General features: G+C 45.2%; 2 protein-coding genes across 6 annotated transcripts in view; both read left to right on the top strand.

Annotated features, from left to right (window-relative positions):
• The window catches only part of FRAS1 (Fraser extracellular matrix complex subunit 1), a 310675-nt gene extending 294650 nt beyond the window's left edge, over positions 1-16025 (top strand). For 3 of the 4 annotated variants that reach the window (XM_074993758.1, XM_074993759.1, XM_074993757.1), the window contains 8 exons: positions 442-592; positions 1998-2105; positions 3402-3561; positions 5212-5328; positions 8079-8245; positions 8588-8793; positions 11006-11152; positions 12833-16025. In XM_074993758.1, coding sequence (XP_074849859.1) covers positions 442-592; positions 1998-2105; positions 3402-3561; positions 5212-5328; positions 8079-8245; positions 8588-8793; positions 11006-11152; positions 12833-13429 — 1653 coding nt within the window. In that variant the 3' untranslated portion in view covers positions 13430-16025. The remainder of the gene's footprint in view (positions 1-441; positions 593-1997; positions 2106-3401; positions 3562-5211; positions 5329-8078; positions 8246-8587; positions 8794-11005; positions 11153-12832) is intronic. The other variant, XM_074993760.1, reaches the window with a different exon arrangement.
• Positions 16026-21557: 5532 nt separating this feature from the next.
• The window catches only part of ANXA3 (annexin A3), a 40564-nt gene continuing 39290 nt past the window's right edge, over positions 21558-22831 (top strand). For both annotated transcript variants that reach the window (XR_012645485.1, XM_074993756.1), the window contains exon 1: positions 21558-21665. The gene's annotated coding sequence lies outside the window, so the exon portion shown is untranslated. The remainder of the gene's footprint in view (positions 21666-22831) is intronic.

Below are 22831 nucleotides of genomic sequence, written 5' to 3'. Positions count from 1 at the left end.
CTTTTATTGCAGCAGTTTTAGAGTGTTGACTCCTATGTAGTTTGTGATCCACTATGACACCCCGACACCCCACAAATCCTTTTCTTCACCACTCCTTCCTTGGCATCATTTCCCATTTTATTTGTGTGCGATTATTCCTAATCTATGACCCTTGCGGGAGTTCAAGACGCCTTACAATGCCTTAGAAGTACTGCAACCTCGCTTTGCACCTCCTGTATGTAAGATATCCATGAGTCTTCTTGTGGAAGGCTGAGCATCCACATGCCACAAGATCCAGGCCCATGGGAAAAGAATTCTGTGACGGCTGCTCTGATTTTTTGCTATTTCTGTGGCAGAAACTGAGCTGCTTGGAGTGGGTCAGGTTCACTAGTTACAATACATCTACCAAGCACTATTCATTCACCTAAAAAAGAAATCCATAACTGTCTTTTTGTTTGACAGGTGCGAGATTCTGCCCAGTCCTTCCTGACAGTCCACGTCCCTCTCTATGTGTCCTACATTTACGTGACAGCACCAAGAGGCTGGGCTTCTCTCGAACATCACACAGAGATGGAATTTTCCTTCTTCTATGACACTGTTCTCTGGAGAACAGGTACACCAGCAGATTTTTCCTCTTTTCTTGGCTGTTTCTGGAGTCCTTACTTGGGCACAACTCGAAGCACGTGGGAATCTTGTCTGAGTTCAGACACGTGAGATCAGCCCCTTAAAGTGTAATTACTTAGCAAGGGGCGTTGCCCTTTACCATCTGTTAACAAATGAAACAGCCTTCACTGAGTTGTACTGAAGTGATAGCTGGAAAAAAAAAAACAACTCTTAGGTTAAATACTGCTGCCATAGCACTGGCAAGACTGTTTGCTGGGATATAGTTTTTAGTGCTTTTTCCCTGCTCTGTTTGAAATTATTCCTGTGTTGGTGCTTCTTACCTGTCTGACCAATCTCACAAATTGGAATTTTTTCCCTATAGTTGGTCTGAATTGACTTTTGTTTAATTACCGTCAGCTATAAATTCTGCACAGCACCTCTTCTTAGGCCAGTGGTGGCCAAAACCAATTGAAGTGATAGCCACAAGCCCCACCCACCCCTGGTGATTCACCAGAGCCGCCCGAGCACCGAGAGCTGCCCACACCTTGAGTTGCACCGCCCAAGCTGCCAAGCCCCAAGCCCACCCGTGGCCCAAGTGAACTGCAGGAGGACCCACCTCTGCCACTGTTGCCACACTTGTCCCGTCAAGTGGTGGGGCATGTGTGCGGAGTACACGCCACCTGTGTGGCTCTAAGGAGCCACATTCGCCGCATCACGCTGTCCAGTTACCCACGTGTGGTGAACGGACAGCGTATTGGACGCCGCAGCCTTAGGCCAACGTCTTTCCTTACACCAAACAACCAACAGCTACACCTGTACGTGGTCATGTTTTGTTAGTCAAGCTGTCCATATTCCTTTTAACTTCCCTCCAGTTTCCCCTGCTTCTTGAACCCTGTGCTTGTGGTGAGTAGGGCAAGAATTCTGTTTTGCAAAGCTTGTTGAGGTTTCAGAATCTGTTTTCATTGTGTCAGAACAAAGCCAAGACCTTTCTAAAATGTTCACAGGGAAAAAAAAAACCTCGAGCGCACGCAGCATTGAAGTATAGTCAGTGCTGTGCACTAAGCTGAGCAGGACTTGTGTCTGCATCCCCCACATCCTGCATGAGGGCTCTGACTACTGGACTCTGGGCTGTTCTGAACTGTGCCTCTCTCATCCTGATATGTTTAGACCAAAAGGAATTTTCCAATGAGAAACATTTCATTGCTGAAGCTTTGAGCCCAGTCCTGCCGCTTTCCAATGAGTAGTCTCATTATTCACATTGTGTAAGAATTGCCAGGATTAGGCCCTGCATGTGCACTGTCAGATTCCCGACTTTGGGAATTCCTGCTGATGATGGAAAATCGTTCAGTGCAAGCAGGTGTTCCAATTAGTCCGCCTTCTATTAAATTCACTTTCTCCTCAATACACCCATGCAGGGATTCAGACAGACAGCATTCTCTCTGCCAGGCTGCAGATAATACGAATCTACATCCGAGAGGATGGCCGACTGGTTATTGAGTTCAAGACCCATGCCAAATTCAGAGGTAAGAATGTCAGCTTTGATTTAGAACTAAATATTGATTGGTCCTCAGACAGCGATGATAAAGTCCTGGGATTGTTCAAAAAGGCTGAGGGCAGCATTCACATTCAAAGAATTTATTTTTACCAAAAGGCCAATTTGCTTTTCTGCTTTTACCCTCTTAGCTGGTGCATATTCAGACCTTTGTTTATCTGCATTGGGAAGGATCTGTGGTATTCTGTCTGCCTCACTCCTTCTTCATATGTTCCTGCCCAGAGGAGGCCAGCTGTGCCCTCTGTCTTGTGGTGTATTTCCTTCAGGCACCAGTGGTCTGAGGAACAGGTAACCAGAGCAAGCACAGCTTAATGCCAGGTACCAGGGGCTCCCAATGCCAGCAGTGAAAGCGTCAGCATGAATGGGCACCTGAGTGTAGTGAAATTCCTAAACCTTAGCGTTTGTTGGTTCCCATTAGAGACAATTGCTGTATGCAGGAGGCTGCTTTTGTCATGGCCTTGTCCAGACAAACGACTTTCTGAAATTCTCTGATTGTTCTAACTCACATAAAGTACCACTGCAGCTAGCAACAGTGGAAGTGGTGCTGTACATCAGCGGCCAGGGTTTGATCATTGTTTGTAAATCTTCCTCAGGGCAGGCTTGATCCTGACTCTCACGAATCAGTGATAGTCACATGAATTATCCTACTGACTTCCAAGTTCTTGAGATCCAAGGTTGGATCTCTTCGGCTGGGTCTACACGTGCCCCTTCCTTTCAAAAGGAGCAGGTTTGAAATATGCTAATGAGGTGCTGCAATGAATATGCAGTGCCTCATTAGCATAATGGCGGTCGCGGCGATTCGAAAGTGCGGCTTTTCGAACCGTGCACCACCTGTGGAGACAGGACCTTCTGAAAGGACCCCTCTCCCCCCAGTTTTGGAAAGCCCTTCTTCCTATCTGGTGATCGGAAGAAGGGCTTTCAAAAATGGGGGGGTGCTTTCGGAAGGTCCCGTCTCCATGAGCGGCGTGCGATTCGAAAAGCCACACTTTCGAATCGCCACAGCTGCCATTATGCTAATGAGATGCTGCATATTCATTGCAGCACCTCATTAGCATATTCAAACCTGCTCATTAACATGCCCCTTTCGAAAGGAAGGGGCACGTGTAGACCCAGTCTTCATGATTTATTTTAGTTTAAACTCTTCATGGAACATTAGCTATTCTGCCAACCTCCTCCCTGACACATGGCTTCAAAACCAGCTTTCAGGAAGGCTGGATAGAGGTAAAATATGTGTCTGTTGGTGATGTATTTGTATTCCTCCTTGCAGGGCACTTTGTAATGGAGCACCACACTCTGCCAGATGTGAAGTCGTTTATTATGACTCCAGACCACCTTGGAGGGATTGAGTTCGATCTGCAGCTTTTGTGGAGTGCACAGACTTTTGATTCCCCCTATCAGCTGTGGAGGGCAACCAGCTCTTATAACAGGTAAGGATGGAGGACTGTGGGTACAGTTGGCTTCATAGCATCCATCAGCAGAATGCTGTTGGCGTGTGCTGAGAAAGCCAGCATTAACAGCATCCTGGACCAAAGTGTTCAGCTCAGACCTGGGCTTCCTCTCTCTCTCTGCTATTACATTTGTAGCCACTAGTATGCAACTTCATTTTTGTTTATCTCCCGGGTGGCCTTGATAAACCTTCTAATCTGTTTGGCTCTTGCCTAAGCAGGGAGGTTCTTTTGGGCACAGGATATAAGAATGGCAACAGTCCTAGATGTCGGACGTCCCAACGACCAGGGCTATTTCTATATGCTCAGAAGATTTTGACTCTCCAAGAACGGCTCACCTTTGGGGTCTGGATAGATCAGGGGTTTGGTAATGGGATATGGAGTCCTTGGGCCTGATTTTCAGTTGCCCTGCACCTGTGTAGCTGTCAGGTAAATGGCTGCTCAGAGTACGAGGCAACTGAGAATAAGGTTTCCATTCCCTTCTGTGCCAACAGATGAATTAAGCTCTCATGGGTGGATAGACTCTACTTTTGTTATTTTCTGATGGCTCCTCTGTCTTTCTCCTCTAACTATGCTCTGTACCATTTTTATGAAGTACACCTCTTCAAAACCCCTCCTTTTCCTCAGCTGGTTGCCTCCTCTCCTTGGTGTTTTCTCTTCTGATTACCTTACATTGCAGGCCTTTTATAGTAGGGAACCTGCCTTAACTATGGGTCTGACATTGATACCTTCAAGCAGTCTGACTACTTGTAGACTAACATGTTACTTTACAGGCTGAGTGAAGATAATAGACTCTGGCCCTGTATTGGTAAGCACTGCGTACCTTTGTGGCAGTGTCTAAATGGACCCTCGTAACAAGTGTGGTCGGCAGCCTAAGTAAATGGCTTCAGGGGCCTCCAATCCAGTCTTACCATTTGCGGCGTGGGTAGGCTCAGCAAAGAATGCTAGAATTGAATGGACTGTGGATCCTGCACTACTTCTGGGTTTTGAGATGAGGCACATGGGAGGGCAGCTTTCACTGCAATAGCTGATGCTGAGTCTGTCATGTGAGTAAAGGAAGAGCTTAGTCTCCAAGGCTGTCAATCCAGTGCCTTTCAAGTGTACTGAATTCATTTTAGCAGGGGAAACAAAACATCTCTGTAAGCAGCGTGGAGGTGCTGGTGATGGCATCATATTGTAAGCTTGCATTGAGATTTGCACTTTGAAAGAAGATTTCAATATCTTCATTAAAATTAAGGCTATCTCTCATATAAGTACTAATGCTCTGATCCAGAAATATCTTCGTTCCCTCAGCTTCCCTTGCTGTTATTTCAGTAAATGATCCCTTGGCTCTCATCCAGCTGTGTCCATGCAGACAGGCAAATAAAGCATCTTGAAACATTTTGGACCAGATTCTCATCCCTGCTGTAACTCCACTGTAATGGATGGAGTTACACCTCGCATGGATCTGGTGTGATTCAGAACGTTGGTCGTCAGTAGCAGAATACTCCAACGTACATGAGTAATCTTTTGTGCTAATGAGAACGCTGGACGCAAGAAGCTATGCAAATGCCCACTTTGATACATGTTTCCAGGCAAGTAAACAGCTCCCAGATTCATATGGTAACCATGGCATCTCACGTCTGTTTCCAGGAAGGACTATTCTGGAGAGTACACAATTTACTTAATCCCTTGTACTGTGCAGCCCACACAGCCATGGATCGACCCAGGAGACAAGCCATTGGCTTGCACTGCTCATGCCCCAGAAAGGTGAGGAGATGCATTAATCTCTTATTTCACTGCTTACTCCAAATGCGAGGCCTGTATACAGAGTGGTTATAAATGAGTTAAACTCTAGGGAGTGAAGTGTATGAGTAACTGATAGTTTGCGGGATCAGAACTGAAGAACCCTTCTGCAAAAGAAATCAAAGGGGATGGCTGTAGGAATGAGGTATAGTTATATTGAGGTGTGAGTGTGGTTTGGGCACACAAATGTCATAAATATTCAATAAAACCATGTAGTTATTGAGCCAGAATGTGTACAATGGGATGTGTCCTAGAGGCGGAGTAGAAATAGGCACAGCCCCACAAGATGGCATGGAATAGATCACAGTGTTGCCTTTGTTCTGTCTTTTTCAAGGACACTGTCAATCTGCTTGCATCATTTGCATGGACACTGCAGGCCTCTGACATGCAGCTACAATAGCAGAAATGAGAGGGTAGAAAGCTCCCAATAACCACAGATACTGCTCCACGCCAGGGCTTGAAGTGACATGTATATATAAATAGGGGTTTATAGTTTGGTTCTGTAACTCTCTGCATCCATGCTATACAAATCATTCCAGCCCCCTGCTAATTGTTTTGGACTCCAGCAGTGAGTGCGATTACTCACCACCCACATTAAGTCTATACTTTGGAGTCACTGGGAATGGTTTGTTTCATTACCTCTGAACGCTTGGCTCAGATGTCAGTAAAAGGTTTCTGAAATGCAGGGGAACACATGGCACTTTTTTTGTTTCCTTCTGCGTCTGTCAAGGACAATCTCTGGCACTGTATAGGCCTAATTGTCACAGCTGCTGAATATCAGTGGCTCCTGCAGGAGCTGCAGTTCTCAGGACCTCTGAAAATCAGAGTCTCATTGTTCTCATTCTCCTATCGGGATGACATTCACCACCCCCCGCCCAACCACATGCACTCAGACTGAGTATACAACATAAGGCTTGGTCTACACTAGGCAGGTAAGTCGATTGCAAATATGCAATTCTAGCTATGGCAATTGCCAAACTAGAATCAACTTATCTGCAATCGACTTACCTGACCATCCTCACGAAGGAAGGTTGACAGGAGAGTTTCTCTCATCGACCTCCCTTACTCCTCAGGATAGTGAGGAGTACAGGGGTCATCTGCCAACCCCCGATTGGTCTATTTTGCACATCTTTACCAGGCGTGCAAAATTGAACCCTGAATGGGTCGATCTTCCAGGTAATGTAGACGTGGCCTGAGAGTGCAAAGCAAGAGTTGGGTGTAGAAGACAAAATTCACTGTCCTAATGAATGTCTCCTCTTTGACCACTACTGAAAATGGGTTAATGGCCACTGTCTTTCTCCATCTCTTATGGGGCATTTGGGACTGTGAAACTCATGGTCATTCCCTTGGCCTGCCTGCAAATCCCACACCAATGCTTGGTGGCGTCAGTACCAGTTCAATGGCTTGCAAGTGGTGCAGAAACCCACAACTGATCTGTTTGCTTCCTCCCTAAGCAGAAGTTAGTCAGTAAAAGATATTACCTCACCCACCTTGTGTCTCAGCTTTCAGCTGGGATGGCTTCAATCATGTGCACTCGTTCTTCAAATGAGAAAGTTGCACCTTTGGAGCATAAGCCCTTTTATGAGACAACTACTATTTTGTACTAATGAGCATGGTGCCTCATATGCTTCAGGTTGAGACTGTAAGCATTAGGGCTACATCTACACTAGAAGCATCTCTCTACAAAAGTTACTGTAGAAAGAGATGTTCCGACAAAACTTCTGTCGACAGATTGCATCTGTGCATGAAAGCAGATCGATCTTTTGATCTGCTCTGTCAACAGAAGGGCCCCCTGGAGTATCTGCGCAGCTCTTTTGTTAACAGTTTCTGTCAACAAAATGCTTTTTGTGTGTAGATGCTCTGTGAGTTTTGGCTACAAAACCCTGGTTTTGTCTGCAAAACTCTCAAGTGTAGACATAGCATGGGAGATAAAGCTCAAAAATGTCAAATAGTAGTATGCCAGCTGCTGGCTTCTTCTGTAGACTCCCATGGAGGAAAATGCTGACTTTTGACATCTGAAGCGCATGCGAAGATAGGAATCTAAGTCCTAGACCAGGGGTTAGCAATCCCCATCACATGTGCCAACAGTGGCACAGAAGCCAATTTTCATTGGCATGTGAGGCAGGAGCTCAGCCCCACCCTTACTCCCCCATGCAGCTGAGAGCTGGCTCAAAGCCAGGCTGCCAGTGGATTAACAAAAGACCAGCTAATGCTATCAACCACCGGCTAAATGGTAAAGCTTTTTATATTTATTTATTTATTAATGAAGCTGTTGTAAGCAGGACTGTTAGTGACTTTAAAAAGTGTCACTGGCACTCAGACTGTACAAAGAAGTCAAAAGGTCAAATTTTGGCACCCTGCCTTGGAAAAGTTGCTGACCCCTGGCTTAGACTACATTCAGATTTTATAGAACTGCATTGATTACAGGTGCAATGTTTCACTGAAGCAATTACACCAGCATAAATCCTACAGTGTGGCTGTAGTTACCTGTATAAAGGTGCTTTATACCACTATAATTTACACTCCTTCCCATATGGCAATAACCTAGATCAGCATAAGCTCCTTTTTATCACTATAAATTACTGAATGGTGATGCAGACTAAACTACTTTAGGGCAGTGTGTGCTGATTTCACTATATTCATATGTTTAAAGTGGAAAGTTTAAAGTGGACAAGTTGAACCTGCATTTCCTTTTTTTCTCCTCCCCACTTTAGATTTCTGATCCCGATTGCTTTCCAGCAGACAAACCGCCCGGTTCCTGTCGTCTACTCTCTGAACACAGAATTTCAACTCTGTAACAATGAGAAAGTATTTTTGATGGATCCCACTAACTCTGAGATGTCTTTGGCAGAAATGGATTACAAAGGAGCTTTTTCAAAGGGTGGGACTTTTTCCTTCCCCTTGCAAGTTTATTTTATCTAGAGTCCAGCTGGGTAGCCTCTGCTATTGTGTAGGGGAAATGATGTGATATCGGGGCTTCATCTTGCCTCTGTGAGCATACTGTGTTACAGAATCATGCTAGAACTCTGTAGGAGTTGTATAACCATTATAACACAATGTCACACCATCTACATAGGCAACTCTAAAATCTGTCATGATACTATTCCCCAGCTGGATGGATTTGGTTGTGTAGATTTTTCTGAATTGTTCCTTTTCCTCCCTGTTTGTCCCTCCTTCCTTCAGTGCATGTAAATGTGATTGCATATTCTCTCAATCTTCTCAGGTCAAATCCTATATGGCCGTGTGCTGTGGAATCCTGAACAAAATCTAAATGCAGCCTACAAACTACAGCTGGAAAAGGTCTATCTCTGTACTGGCAAGGATGGTTATGTGCCTTTCTTTGACCCAACTGGAACAATCTACGACGAGGGGCCACAGTATGGCTGTATTCAACCCAACAGGCACCTAAAACACAGATTTCTGTTATTGGTAGGTTGTACATGGGACAGAATTGTGTCATTGAATTGTGGCAGCTGTGGAGATGTGGATGGTTGTGACAGGGCAGATTCTGGAACCATCTCTACGATAAACTGAGGAGAATCTGTGACAGGAACACTTTGTATTTTTGACATTGGATTTGTTTTGATAAACAAAGTTTATCAAAAGTTGAGTAAATCTCAAAGGAACAGGTTACACCACGTGGAGATGCAGGTCAGGGTTGAGGCACAATGAGGCCAACTCCATGTGAGGAAAATGAGATATTTAGCACGCAGGATAGCTAACACATCATAAATAACATGTTTGAAACAGTACTTGGTACCTCATTTAGATGAAGGCAGTGATGTTGAAACACACAATAGCTCCTTGGAGATAACAGTAGGCTTCCTGTGTTTAGCAAAGACGCTTGTGAAATGGCACCACATGTTCTTAATGTAGACAGGCCCTGACTGGACAAAAAGGGAAACTTGCCCAGCTGTTGTCCACCCTGCGCTTGTTTTCTGTATAAAACAGCCTCATGTTCTAGTCCTGTTGATCCAGCATCTTTGATGAGCATTAAATTCACTTTCTCTTCTTCACAAACATCCTGGAATTTTAAAATCCAGGCTGTGCGTTTGGTTTGGAGCTCAGGTTTTTTTAATACAGTCTGATCCATCATTCTCCCGAAGTCGTGTCTACCTCAGGCTACCTTGTCTCATCGTTTGCAGCTTTGGTCCCAGTGTGGATAGACAGACATGAGCTAGCCCTGCTTGACCTAACATGCTAAAAATAGCAGTGTGACCAAGGCCACTCAAACTGGTCTCTTGAGTGTGTACTCAGGGATCAGGCAAGTTTGTACTAGGGTTATTAGGCTGCTCTGCCACCCATACTGCCAGTGCCACACTGTAGTTTTTAGCATGCTAGCTACATGGGTCCTCGGGAGACAGCCTTACACCTGTATCCTACAATGCCACCACTGGGGGAATGCTTCCTAGGCTGGATATAAGACATTTAGAGCTCATCTATGGAAAACTGAGGAGAGTCCTTGTGATTTGGCTCTCCTTTTTCATGTAGAAGAAATAGGAAGTTTTACACCAATATAGTTGTTGCAACAGCCCTTTCCGCATATGGGGGGAAGTTTCCTAATCAGTTTAACAAAAATCCTTTTTCACTGTATGATCATTACTAGTGCACATAACAGTTAAACATGTTGCTATCAGCCTCTGAAATGAACCTTTACCATTCAGCAGCATAATAAAAGGTACCCGTAGCGCTATGAGCTAGTGTTTTCATGCCTCTATATATTAATACCCAGCAGTGGAGCATTTAGTTGAATAAACCCATTCTAGGAATAGTCCGTTACAAATCATACAAAATGCTGTAAATCTGGTTAGTTATAATTATTTCCTATGATGGGAACAGCATGTTCTTAAAAGTTATTCTTACCTAAAGCCTAGGGGTAGGCACTATGCAAAGCCACTTGCAAGGACCTGGCTTTGATGTGGGCATTAGTCTCTGACCTGGATGCTTGCTTTTGCAACTGAGAAGTCTGCAGATGCGACATGCTTAGCATCCTGCGGCTGTAACTAATTTATTGAGCCCCCAGACCCCTACCTGCATGGATCTCAATGCAGCAGCAGGATCTCCGTCTTCACTTTGATTTTTGAGCAAAGCTTTGTGTCCTTTTCGGCAAAGTCTTCCTGAGTCCAGTCAGCTGGGAATTGTTGGCTGTCTCTTGGGCTTTGAAGGATGAAGGAAAGTTGAAGTAGGAAATTGGATGAGACGCAGGACTGTAAGAGGCGCACAGGAGTCTCTCTCTGGGGAAGATAACAGAAATTGGACAAATTTGTGTTTAAAAATTATTTAAATTTCTCTTGGGAAAAAATAAAAGACAATATTAAGAATTACACTTAGGTCTCTGGATTAGCACCAGGAATTAAGAAGGTCTGTGCTTTAAGGAAGTTTCCAACATGAGAGGTTGGCCTTTAAGGGCACAAGAAAAGAGCAGGATAGGGTCAGCATAGGAGTAGGAGACAAAGAAATGAGTGAGAGATGCTCTGCTTGTGTCACTTTGCTGCTTCCTATGACGCATTAGCCAAAAATTCACCTTTGACAAATCTTACTTGTCTCATAGCTTTTGGTTGCCAGTTTGTGACTAATGCATGTGTCACCAGTAGTGCGTATTCACATTTCGTCAATACATATTGCTTTCTGTAAATTCCAGGACCGAAACCAACCTGAAGTAACTGATAAGTACTTTCACGATGTACCTTTTGATGCCCACTTTGCCTCTGAATTGCCTGATTTTCACTTGGTGAGCAGCATGCCAGGAGTGGATGGATTTACTATGAAAGTGGATGCCCTCTACAAGGTGCGTTGCATCTGATGGTACAGTACCACAAAACAAACCCTGTTATGCAGACAGTCCAAGGTACTTTGTGCTTTAGACTCTGGGCTCACCCTGCACACACAGAAGTCCAACACACACTAGGGCAAGCCTTGTGGCTTGGTCTAATTTTATGTGGAGAGAGGCAGCACATATTTTCCATGCCCAGAAACACTCTTCTGCACTTTAGGACACTAATGCCATATTGTGATCTACTAACAGATCTCCGTACCCATGCAGAGTCTTATAAAAACTCAGCTCGTATTGACTTCCTTACCTGCTTCTTTTTGTAGCCATCTTCAGGTAGGGAGTAGATTTCAGCATTCCAGCCCTGGCCTTTAGCTCTTAGTGTAGCAATTTGCTTAGCCCCTTTAACGTCTACTGAAGTCAGGAGAAATTTAGAGCAGTCTGCAGTTCTCTTTGGGTCAAACCGCTCACTTATAAAGGTGGAATCCCTAGACAGTGGGTGCTGTTTGTGCACAGTTACCATCCGGATATGTCTCAATGAGCAAGTCTAGAATATGCGCTAGACCTGCACTGGCAATAAGTCCATGAAGGAAGTAGAGGGCTTTGCAGATGTTAGTCACGTTGAAGATACCTGTTGACTCCAATGCACATTGAGTCAGCCTCTTAGTCAGTACCTGGCCCAAGGACAAGGAACTTGTTTTTCCCTGAGATCCGTCTCAGCTCACCTTAAAATCATTGTTGGAACAAGAGGCATAAGATGGGAGAATTTTATGAACTGAATGAAATAAATATGTATTATTTTCTGTGCCCCCGTGCTTTTCCCGCCTTTTCCCATTGAACTCAGGGCTGCTCAGCATTCTTCAGGCTCAGAGTCTGGGTTAGACAATGCATATAGTTCAGACAAACTCCAGCACATAAGCTGTAGATCAAAAATGCAGTTGGGCTTTCCACCCAACACCCAAAATATATGTATTTGTTTGACCTTCCATAACATAGTGCAATATTTTAGTTTTTAAAATGTATTTGTAATTATTTTATAATGACAGATTAGATCTCCAAGCCACTCAAACAGTCTATTTTAAAATAGCTATTGTTCATGAATAATTTATAAGTGTTATTGTCACAGCTACAAGATCCGGCCAAAACCAGCAAACAGATTGACAAAAAAAAAATTACATTTCTTTAATTTGAAATGCTGATTTTTCAAAAATCAAATGTGGTCAAACACTAAGAAATTAAAAATAATCAAATTATGAATTTTGGGGATAAGACTTTAAAGACATTGACACATTAAAAAGGAAGCTAAAAAAGTCCAACCAACTTTGTTAGTGTTTCTAGCCAGAGGCAGAACATTTAAAAATTATTAACATTTATTTGTGGAATATTTGCTCCCATTTTTTGGTCAGCTCCAACTGTTCGTTACGGGTCACCAAGCTATGTAATAGTGTGATGGCTACCATCAGGGTCAACATGTGGAGAAATGAATGGGAGTCTCCAGAGCTAAAACCGCGAGGTGTTAAAGCTTCCCAAGGACTGTAACAGGCCCATATCTTGTATGAATTAGCACAGAGAGGGAGCCTTTTATACACATTTGCATACAGTAGCACTTGCACACTTCCATCCGTTTTGAACAGAATTCTAGCATCATGTCAGCTAATATACCAGGGTAACGTCTCGTGTGTGTGTTCTGTCATAAAGGTGGAAGCTGGACACCAGTGGTACCTTCAGGTGATCTATATCATTGGCCCAGAAACCATTGCAGGGCCCCGAGTTCAACGTTCTCTCACTCACCACCTAAAACGCAGCCGCAGGGACCTGGTGGACAACCACGGCAGGCTGATTCTGGATGACTCCTTGATCTATGATAATGAAGGTGACCAAGTCAAGAATGGCACCAACATGAAATCACTGAGCCTGGATGTTCAGGAAGCAGTAGCAGCTGCTTCCTTATCACAAACAGGGGCTTCCGTAGGCAGTGCTTTTGCTGCCATCATGCTGCTGCTGCTTGTGCTTCTGTTAGTTTGCTTCGTAACCAGTAAATGTCAAAAGCAGAAGAAGAAGAAAAATCCTGCCAAAGATGTCATGGAGGAGTATCCTCTCAATACCAAGATAGAAGTACCCATGAAAAACGTAGAAAGGGCGGAGAAGAACGTAAACAGACAATACTGCACTGTGAGGAATATCAATATACTAAGTGACAGTGAAGGTGCTTACAAGGTCAAAGCCACTAAGGTCAAACAAGTGAACTTAGAGGTCAAAGTTCACAACAATTTACATGATGGAACGGAAGTTTGAGTGTGCACTTTTTTTTTGTAAAAGCCTTTTATAAATTGTAAAAAAATATTAAAAAATGGACTGGTATTTTTATAATCTTGTGGCAAAGGGAAGAATATAGCTTTGAGTGGTGGAAAGCAATGCATCGTCCCCTGCTTCAACTTGCAACTGAGCTACCTCCTTCAAAGCTGGACAGCCTGAGAGCAGAAGACATTGAAACTTTCATGTGGGTGTCTTTACCGACACTCAGCTCTATTTTACGCTGCACCACTTTTATAACTGCATTCCTGGCAGCCAAATATTTAGGCAAACTCTAGAGCAGGGGTCAGCAACTTTTCTAAGGTAGGGTGCCAAAATGTGACCTTTTGACCTCTGGTACAGTTGGCGTGCCAATGATACTTTTTAAAGTCACTAATAGTCCTACTTACAACAGCTTAATTAATAAATAAATAAAGATGCAGGGTTTTACCATTTAGGTCATGGGTGTCCAACCTTTTGGCTTGCCTGGGCCGCATACAAAATATATAATATAGTTAATGTATATAAATCACATAATAATGTTAAAAGTTTACGATCTTGTGGGGCCGCATTACTAGCTGTCCAGGGCTGCATGCGGCTCGCGGGCCGCAGGTTGGACACGCCTGGTTTAGGTGGTGGTTGGTAGCAACAACTGGTCTGTTAAGCCACAGGCAGCCTGGCTTTGAGTAAGCTCCTGGCTGCATGGGGGAGGAGGAATGGGGCTGAGCTTCCACCACATGTGCTGATGACAATCAGCTCGTGTGCCATGATTGGCAGGTGTGCTAGAGTTAGCTGACCCCTGCTCTAGAGTGAATTTAATAGGAACAGTTCATTCTAATGGGGCTTAACAATGCTGGAAGATGAACAGTGCCAATTCCTTACATCAAACAGTGTTCAGCAATGATCCCTTGTAAGAGCTGGAATATATTCAGTTCCACTGTACGTACTGCTTGTCCTTGCTCTTCCTTTATGCTGGAAGACACCATGCAGAATCTGACAGTGTTGTTTAAGAATGCAGTCACAGCTAGTTCTGAAGTTGATGCCAGTATCTTCTCAATGGGTGAGCTGCATAAAAGTGAAATGCTCTTAGAGAAATTCATCCCATGCAGAGGACTCACATGCAGCTGTGGGCATCACTTAAACACAGTGTTAAAGGGGAATTAAGTAGGGCCAGGACCTTCTCCACCAGAGTGATCGTCTCACACACGGTTGAGTATAAATCTTCTCTTGTTCTCCATCCTCCCACTGATTTCACTCTGACAGTTCAAAGCGTCGGTGTCACCACCTCCTTTCAACTCAATGGAATTTGGAACCCAAAATAATCTCTGGTCTCCCAGTCTGTAGCAGCATATTTCTCTGTTATGCTATAAGATGAAAACAACTTGCACTGGGAGCACTCTACCACGCCAGTTCAAAGAACTATTTGGAGCCATCTAGATGAGGGAGTTGTCAACTTGGGGGTTAGAGACAGATGTTGGCATGTCAAAATGCCCTTTCCGTGCTGTTAGCTGGGATGAAGTACCAGCTAAATCTGAGCTGTATGGGAGGAGTCCTAGTGTTGGGAACTATTAATAGAGATAAGCGGTTGAAACATTACAAATTTTGCTTTTCGTTCTGTAGTGTGTTATATGTCCATGGTGCTGCGCAAGCGTTAATGAAACTCTCGGCATTATTCCAAACTGATACTTGATTTCGATGAGCTACCACACCTGTTCTGCCCTGACCTTCACTCACGTACAGTACTGGTGGAACAACTCTTCTACTGCATGATGCACTAGAAAAAACATGTGTTTGCAAGCACACCGTGCCTCTTATTTGTTAAACTATTGCCTGATCTGCAATGCTTTTCAAACTCATCAATAATCCTTAGGCTTCTGGGTGTACTTTACACTGTGTGGGCCTGTAACACACACTTAGCTCCCCAGCTTTGATTTCCAGTTCTGTGCTCAACTGCCTGCAAATTTTAGGGGTTCTAGTTTCCCACCTTATTTGGAACCCCACAGAACAACCTGTGTCTAAGTTTGTAAAAAGGTTTAATTCATTTTTAAATTTAAATAAAATAGGAAAAAATCCAAAATTTACTCAGGCCACAATAGAGCAACTGCAACTCTGGTGCTTAATTTTTCCACTCACGCTTTATATTAAGGTTACATTTATAAACAGGTTACAAATTATTAATAGACATCTTCATAACTTAATAAATAATCATAAGGTAATTTTCATGAATGCTTTCTGTAGAAGGGGGAATCGGGGTGTAGAGTCAGCAGTGACTTGCCCAACGTGACCCAACAGACCCCAGTGACAGAGCCAGGAAGAGTCTTAAGTCTCCAAAGTCCAGGGACAGTTCACTGGCCATTAGGCAACAATGGTTAATTAATTCTTTTAGAGACCAACAGTTTGACACGTTTATTATATGTATAAACATCTGTATCTTAGATCTGCAATGTGCTTATAACATCCCTGCTCATTCCTGGTAGCTCAGGCACTTGGTTTACCACTACATACTCATACCAAACATGTTAGTCTGTATCCGCAAAAACAACAAGAAGTCCTGTGGCACATTATAGACTAACAGATTTTTTTAGAGCATAAGCTTTTGCTGGCAAAGACCACTTCGTCAAATGCATTCTGACAAAGTGAGTCTTTACCCATAAAAGCTTATGCTCCAAAAAATCTGTTAGTCTATAAGGTGCAACAGGATTTCTTGTTGTTTTTACTCATACAAAAGTCACACTACTACTACTTAACCCGTTTACTCTGAGTGGAACATAGGTCATCTACAAGTATCCTCCATTTCACTCTCTTGGGACAAAACTTCCTGCTGACTCCAGGAGTGCCTCAGCTGTTGTCTTTCAATCTCAGTAGATCTGAGACCACGTCTGAGGTCTTCTTCTTTTGCATTTCCTTGCGGGTTCCATTTGAGAGCTTGACATGGACCTTGCTGGATGATGGTTTTCTGAGTGTGGCCTAGCCATCCCCCACTTTCTTCTCTTGATTTGAACATCAAATGGTTCTTGTCCTGCTCTGTTCCAAAGCTCCTCATCTGTGATAAAGTCTTGCTATTTGATGTAAAGAGCACACTCTTCACATTTGTGTTGAAGATTCAGACCTACCTTAAAAAAAATCAGTATTTTTAATTGTCAAAGACCTGATATTCTCTTTTGAGTCTATTAGGCGTTTGGCCAGAGAGTATTTGTTAATTTTCCCACAGATTCAACAGCAACTGGATAATGCACATAACTGTAGTATGTAAGGTGCAGTTTCTGAGTGGAGATGAGATCTGATCTTTTTCAGCATAAATATTTACAGGGGAGCTGTTCTCCTTGTGAGGCATGCAGCCCTCTCCCATCATTTATTATTTAACTGTAAGTTCTGCATGGCAAGGACTGTCTGCTTTGAGTCCAGACCAACACTGAGTTGGTTATTGCCTAACACTAGATATATCATAGCGTTAAATGGGAATTTCACGCCTATATTTATGGAAACTGAGAGGCAGAAAGCAGCACCAGAGCACCTGATTTGACACACAGTGTACTGATAAAACCTGGGATCTCTCCTGTGTAGTGTTCACAAAATAAATACAGGAACCATCCCCTGCAGATTAATTATGACAATGTCATCGTAGTGACTTGCTTATGGAAAATGAAAAAGCCTGCAAAATTTGGTATGTTCTGTCACCTGCCTTTGATTATCAAAACCCAACCTATTAGACGCACACTTAAAATGGAAGTGTTGAAGTTCTGGATTTCTGACTTAATCATTTTATTCACAGTTATCAACTGAGTTATATCTGTTGATCAAAAATGTGGGTGGTGGTTCATTTCCTTCAAATATGTAACACCAACATAGTCTCAGCTTCTGCAGTTTGCTTATTAATGAACTATAAAGCCTACTGTACTTTATTTTTAATGCATTGAAGCTAGTACAAATGAAACCTTGGAAGATTGTATTCTCTTGTGTATTATGGTGCTGTAAAAAATAAAAACAGATGGTGCAATGTTACAGTTCTCCATATTTGTACAGCTGCTTTAACCTGATGATGCTGGGGACATTATTTCTGTTTCTGAGAAATAATAACCTTGAGACAGGCTTATGTAGGACTGCATTTTGCTGACTTTATGTGTATATGTTCTGATATCCTCCATTTATTTTACTATGCATTGCACCTGTCCCACCCATGTGAAAACTCTCTGATATGATTTGACTAAATCACTTGTGGTGCTGTCAACCTGTTTTCTTGAAGCTCATAATTTATATATTTTGACTCTCAATCTGTTGGTTATGGACTTAATGATTTTGATGCACAATGACATGTCACAATACATTTCTTTTTGGCTAATAAATGTTTTGGGTACTTTTTGATACAATCTTTCAATTGATTTAATTCTTATGACACACACCTCTCTAGAGTCTGGCTGGGATGACTTAGTGGGGGTTGATCCTGCTTGAAGCAGGGGGCTGGACTAGATGACCTCCTGAGGTCCCTTCCAGCCCTATGATTCTAAATCTTTGAATTTTATTCTTTTAAAGGGAATCCCCATCTGAAGTTCCTGCCCTCTGCTGGGTGTAGACAACCGTGGTGGTTCCTTCCCTGCTGATTGCATTGTTAAACTAGTCTCCAGTACAAATAAAAAGACTGCAGAATTTGGCTACGCATGGTTTGAGGGGTTGGACTCATCTCATACATGCATCTCCTAGAGCTGGAAGGGACGTTAGGAGGTCAGCTAGTCCAGTTCCCTGCCTTTTTAGCAGGACTAAGCACTACCCCTGACATCTAATTGCCCTAGTCCCTAAATAGCCTTCTGAAGGATTGAGCTGACAAACCTGGGGTTTAGCATACCAATGCTCAGACCACTAAGCTGTCCCTCCCCCCTAGAGAATTTGAATTCCTTTAAGCTGCCTGGTCCAAATGCAGCACATCTGTGAAGTTCTTTGGGGGCTAACTCGACATGCATATCCCAAGAATATTAATGATCAGTGAGAAGTCTCAGCCATGTTAGTCCGTATCTTCAAAAACAACGAGTCCTGTGGCACCTTACAGACTAACCGATATGTTGGAGCATAAGCTTTCATGGGCAAAGACGTGCTTGCCTTTGCCCACAAAAGCTTATCACAGAATCACAGGACTGGAAGGGACCTCAGGAGGTCATCTAGTCAAGCTCCCTGCTTCAAGCAGGATCAACCCCCACTAAGTCATCCCAGCCAGGACCTTGTCCAGCCGGGACTTAAAAACTTCAAGGGATGGAGAATCTACCACCTCTCCAGGCAACACATTCCAATGCTTCACCACCCACCTGGTGAAGTAGTTTTTCCTAATATCTAACCTACACCTTTCCCTCTTCAACTTCTGACCATTACTCCTTGTGCTGCCATCTGATACCACTGAGAACAGTTTTTCACCCTCCTTTTCAGAGCTCCCTTTCAGGAAGTTGAAGGCTGCTATTAAATCACATCTAAGTCTTCTCTTCTGCAAACTAAACAAGCCCAAATCCCTCAGCCTATCCTCATAGGTCTTGTGCTCCAGACCCTTAATCATTTTTGTTGCCCTTCACTGAACCTGCTCCAGCAAATCCACATCATTTTTATACTGGGGGGCCCAAAACTGGACACAATATTCCAGATGTGGCCTCACTAGTGCTGAATAAAGAGGAATAACTACTTCTCTAGATCTGCTCGAAATGCTCCTCCTAATGCACCCTAGTATGCCGTTAGCCTTCTTGGCTACAAGGGCACACTGTTTACTCATATCCAGCCTTTCATCCACCATAACCCCTAGGTCCCTTTCCATCGTACTGCTGCTGAGCCAGTTGGTCCCCAGCCTGTAACAATGGTTGGGATTCTTCCGCCCCAGGTGCAGGACTCCACACTTCTCCTTATTGAACCGCATCAGATTTCTTTTGGCCCAATCCTCCAATTTATCCAGGTCCCTCTGGATTCTCTCTCTACCCTCCAACATATCTACCTCTCCCCCTAGTTTTGTGTCATCCGCAAACTCACTGAGGGTGCAATCCAGTCCCTCATCCAGGTCATTAATAAAGATGTTGAATAACACTGGCCCCAGAACCGAGCCTTGCGGCACTCCGCTTGAAACAGACCGCCATCCAGATATTGAGCCATTGACCACTACCCGTTGGGCCCGACCATCAAGCCAGCTTTCTATCCATCTTATAGTCCAAGGATCCAATCCATATTTTCTTAACTTATAGACAAGAATGTTGTGGGAGACCATATCAAAAGCCTTGCTGAAGTCAAGGTATATCACATCCACTGACTTCCCCATGTCCACAGAGCTTGTTACCTTGTCATAGAAGCTAATCAGATTGGTCAGGCAGGACTTGCCCCTGGTGAATCCATGTTGGCTACTTTTGATCACTTTCCCCTCTTCCAAGTGCTCCAAAATGGATTCCTCGAGGATTCCCTCCATTATTTTCCCAGGGATTGAGGTAAGGCTGACGGGTCTATAGTTCCCTGGATTGTCCTTCTTTCCTTTTTTAAAGATGGGCACTACGTTTGCCTTCTTCCAGTCATCTGGTATTTCCCCCGATCTCCAAGAGTCTTCAAGGATAATGGCCAAAGGTTCGGCAATGACCTCTGCCAATTCCCTCAGTACCCTGGGATGCATTAAATCCAGACCCATGGACTTGTGCACATCTAGTTTTTCTAGATAGCTCAGAACTTGTTCCTTCCCCACAGATGGCCGCCCTCCACCTTCCCATACTGCATCGTCTAGGACCGTCATGGGGAAGTTGACTTTGTCCATGAAGACTGAGGCAGAAAAAGCATTGAGTACTTCAGCTTTTCCTGCATCATCTGTCACTAGGTTACCTCCCTCATCCAAAAATGGCCCCACACATTCTCTGATAACCTGTTTATGGTTCACATGCCTGTAGAAACCCTTCTTGTTACTCTTCACATCCCTTGCCAGCTGCAGTTCCAATTGTGCTTTCGCTTTCCTGATTACTGCCCGGCATTCTCCAGCCGTATGTTTATACTCCTCCTTAGTCAACTTTCCATGTTTCCATTTCTTGTATGCATCCTTTTTGAATTTAAGCTGACTAAGGATTTCCCTGTTAAGCCAAGCTGGTTGCCTACCACGTTTGCATTTCTTACTACGCAACGGGATTGTTTGTTCCTGTGCCTTCATTAAGACTTATTTGAAATACTTCCAGTTCTCTTCAACTCTTTTCCCCTTCATATTTGTTTCCCAAGGGCTCCTGCTCATCTGGTCTTTTAGAGAGTCAAAGTCTGCTCTTCTGAAATCAAGGGTCTGTATGTTACTGCTCACCCTTCTTCCTTTCGTTGGGATCCTGACATCTACGATCTCATGGTCGCTGCAGCCCAGGTTCCCTCCCACTTCTATTTCTTCTACTAGTTCTTCCCTGTTTGTGAGCAGCAGGTCAAGTTGCGCATGGCCCCTGGTTGGTTCCTTCAGCACTTGTACCAAGAAGTTATCCCCAACATTCTCCAAAAACTTCCTGGATTGTCTGTGTGCTGCTGTATTGGTCTCCCAACAAATGTCCGGATGATTAAAGTCTCCCATGAGAACCAGGGCCTGTGATTTGGAAGCTTCACTAAGCTGCCTGAAGAAAGCCTCATCCATCTCCTCTCCCTGATCTGGCGGTCGATAGCAGACACCAACTACGACATCGCCTCTGTTACTTCCGCCTCTGAGCTTAACCGAAAGACACTCCAACGTGTCAGTTAGTCTGTAAGGTGCCCCAGGACTCCTGTTGTTTCTGAGGGATCCATGAGTAGTTTTTCCAGCGAGATGTTACGTGCCACGTTGGGGGCCTCGAATCACACCACTGGTGCACGACCTGGCACACGGGCACGCTTAGGTCACCCTCCGGCAAAAGAGGAGCTTGCTGGGGCACCCCTATTCCGACTGCTGCAGCAAAGAGCATCACCTCAAAACACCAGCGCGTCGCCCGGCAGGAAGCGGAACGAGTCACCCGCCACCCCGCGGCTACGTCGCTGCAGAATGGGCACGAGCCACCTCCTCAGGGTCGCGAATTCAAACGGGCGCGCGCCGAGGGGCGGGGCCCGGCGAGGAGCGCTCGGTGCCTGGCGCCGGCGGGGGAGCGGCCGGGTCCGGGGGGGTGCGGCTGGACCGCCTCTGGCTGCGGGGCAGGTGGAGCCAGCGCTGGGGGCGGGCCCGGGCCCGGGCGGCGCCCGCTCCTCTTCCTGCTGCGCCGGGTGCCGTCGGCTGCCGCTCTTCGCCGGCCGCGGGGACTTCCAGGTACGTGGTTCCGGCGGGCGGGGGGCTGGGTTCGCCTCCCTGCGTCCCTAGGGGGAGCCCCGGGCCAGCTCGCAGCGGGGAGCGGAGGCGCGTGGCTGAGCGGGCCGCTGCTCGGCTCGCGCCGCCGGGGGGGGCGGTGTGTCCGCCTGCCCCCCCCGGCCCTCTCCCCTCCCGGGCCGCTTGCACCGCCCCCCCTCCGATCGCTCCAGCGGGGCAGGGGGGAATCTGTGCCGGGGGCAGCCGGCAGCCTCTGAGCCCCCCGAAGGAGAGAGAGGAGCTTCGGGAGGGTTGGAAAACCAGCCAGGCCCGGATCAAACCCACTTCTTCCCCGGGGCCACGTCTGCACCACGGTCATCCTTCCACAGATGCTCTCCCGGGAGAGATCTTCCGAAAAAAGGCCTTTGGAAAGGGCACGTCCACACACGCAAGCACCATCCGCTCTGCGGTCATGCAGCCCCAGCTCTTTGGAAAGAACAGGGCAGGGATCGAAAGATCCCCTGCTGTGAGGATTCCCCTTTCCAAAAAAAGGGCCCCTGGGGCTTCTGCACAGGTTTTTCCCCCCACCCCCAGGCATCTTCTGGAAAAAGGTGCTTTTCCCTCTCTGGGAGAGGAAGAGGGCCCCTGGAAAAAGATGCGATTTCAGAACAGAAGAGTGCAGCTTGTGTGTAGACACGTCCCAGGTTCTTTCAAAAAAGGCCCGGCTTTTGCAGAAGAATTTGCTAGTGGAGACAAAGCCCAGGTGTTTGTGTGCGACTTCGCCTTAATCTTCTCTTAGCTATGGTTCGGGGGGCTCTCAGATATTTTCACACCTTGCCTTGTGGGCCACAGGTTGTCCCATGGCAACGGAGCAGGTGTTTACATGAAAGATGTTGAGTGGTTCCCGTATGGTTTTTAGTACTGAGACCAGAGGGCTGGAAACAAGGAGGAACAGTCAGTGGTTTGTGGTCAAACAGCTGTCCATAGACTGTCAAAAAGGGGTGGGTAGTTTTAGGTCCTAATCCAGGGGTGGGCAAAATCAGCACTGGTGAGGATCCAGCCCACATTGCTGATGAGCAGAGCCTGCATGCTTACAGCCAGCAGCCTGGGTTCAGTGTCACTCCCCACAGCTTGTTGCCTTTGCTGCCGAGCTGCTCTTCGGATTCTCCTGCTAGCTGTGTTGAGAGTGC

The sequence above is a fragment of the Carettochelys insculpta genome, chromosome 4, assembly GCF_033958435.1.
Source record: "Carettochelys insculpta isolate YL-2023 chromosome 4, ASM3395843v1, whole genome shotgun sequence".
Classification (NCBI taxonomy): Eukaryota; Metazoa; Chordata; order Testudines; family Carettochelyidae; genus Carettochelys; species Carettochelys insculpta.
The sequence above is the reverse complement of the archived record's forward strand: the minus strand, read 5'-3'. Positions and strand labels throughout refer to the sequence as shown.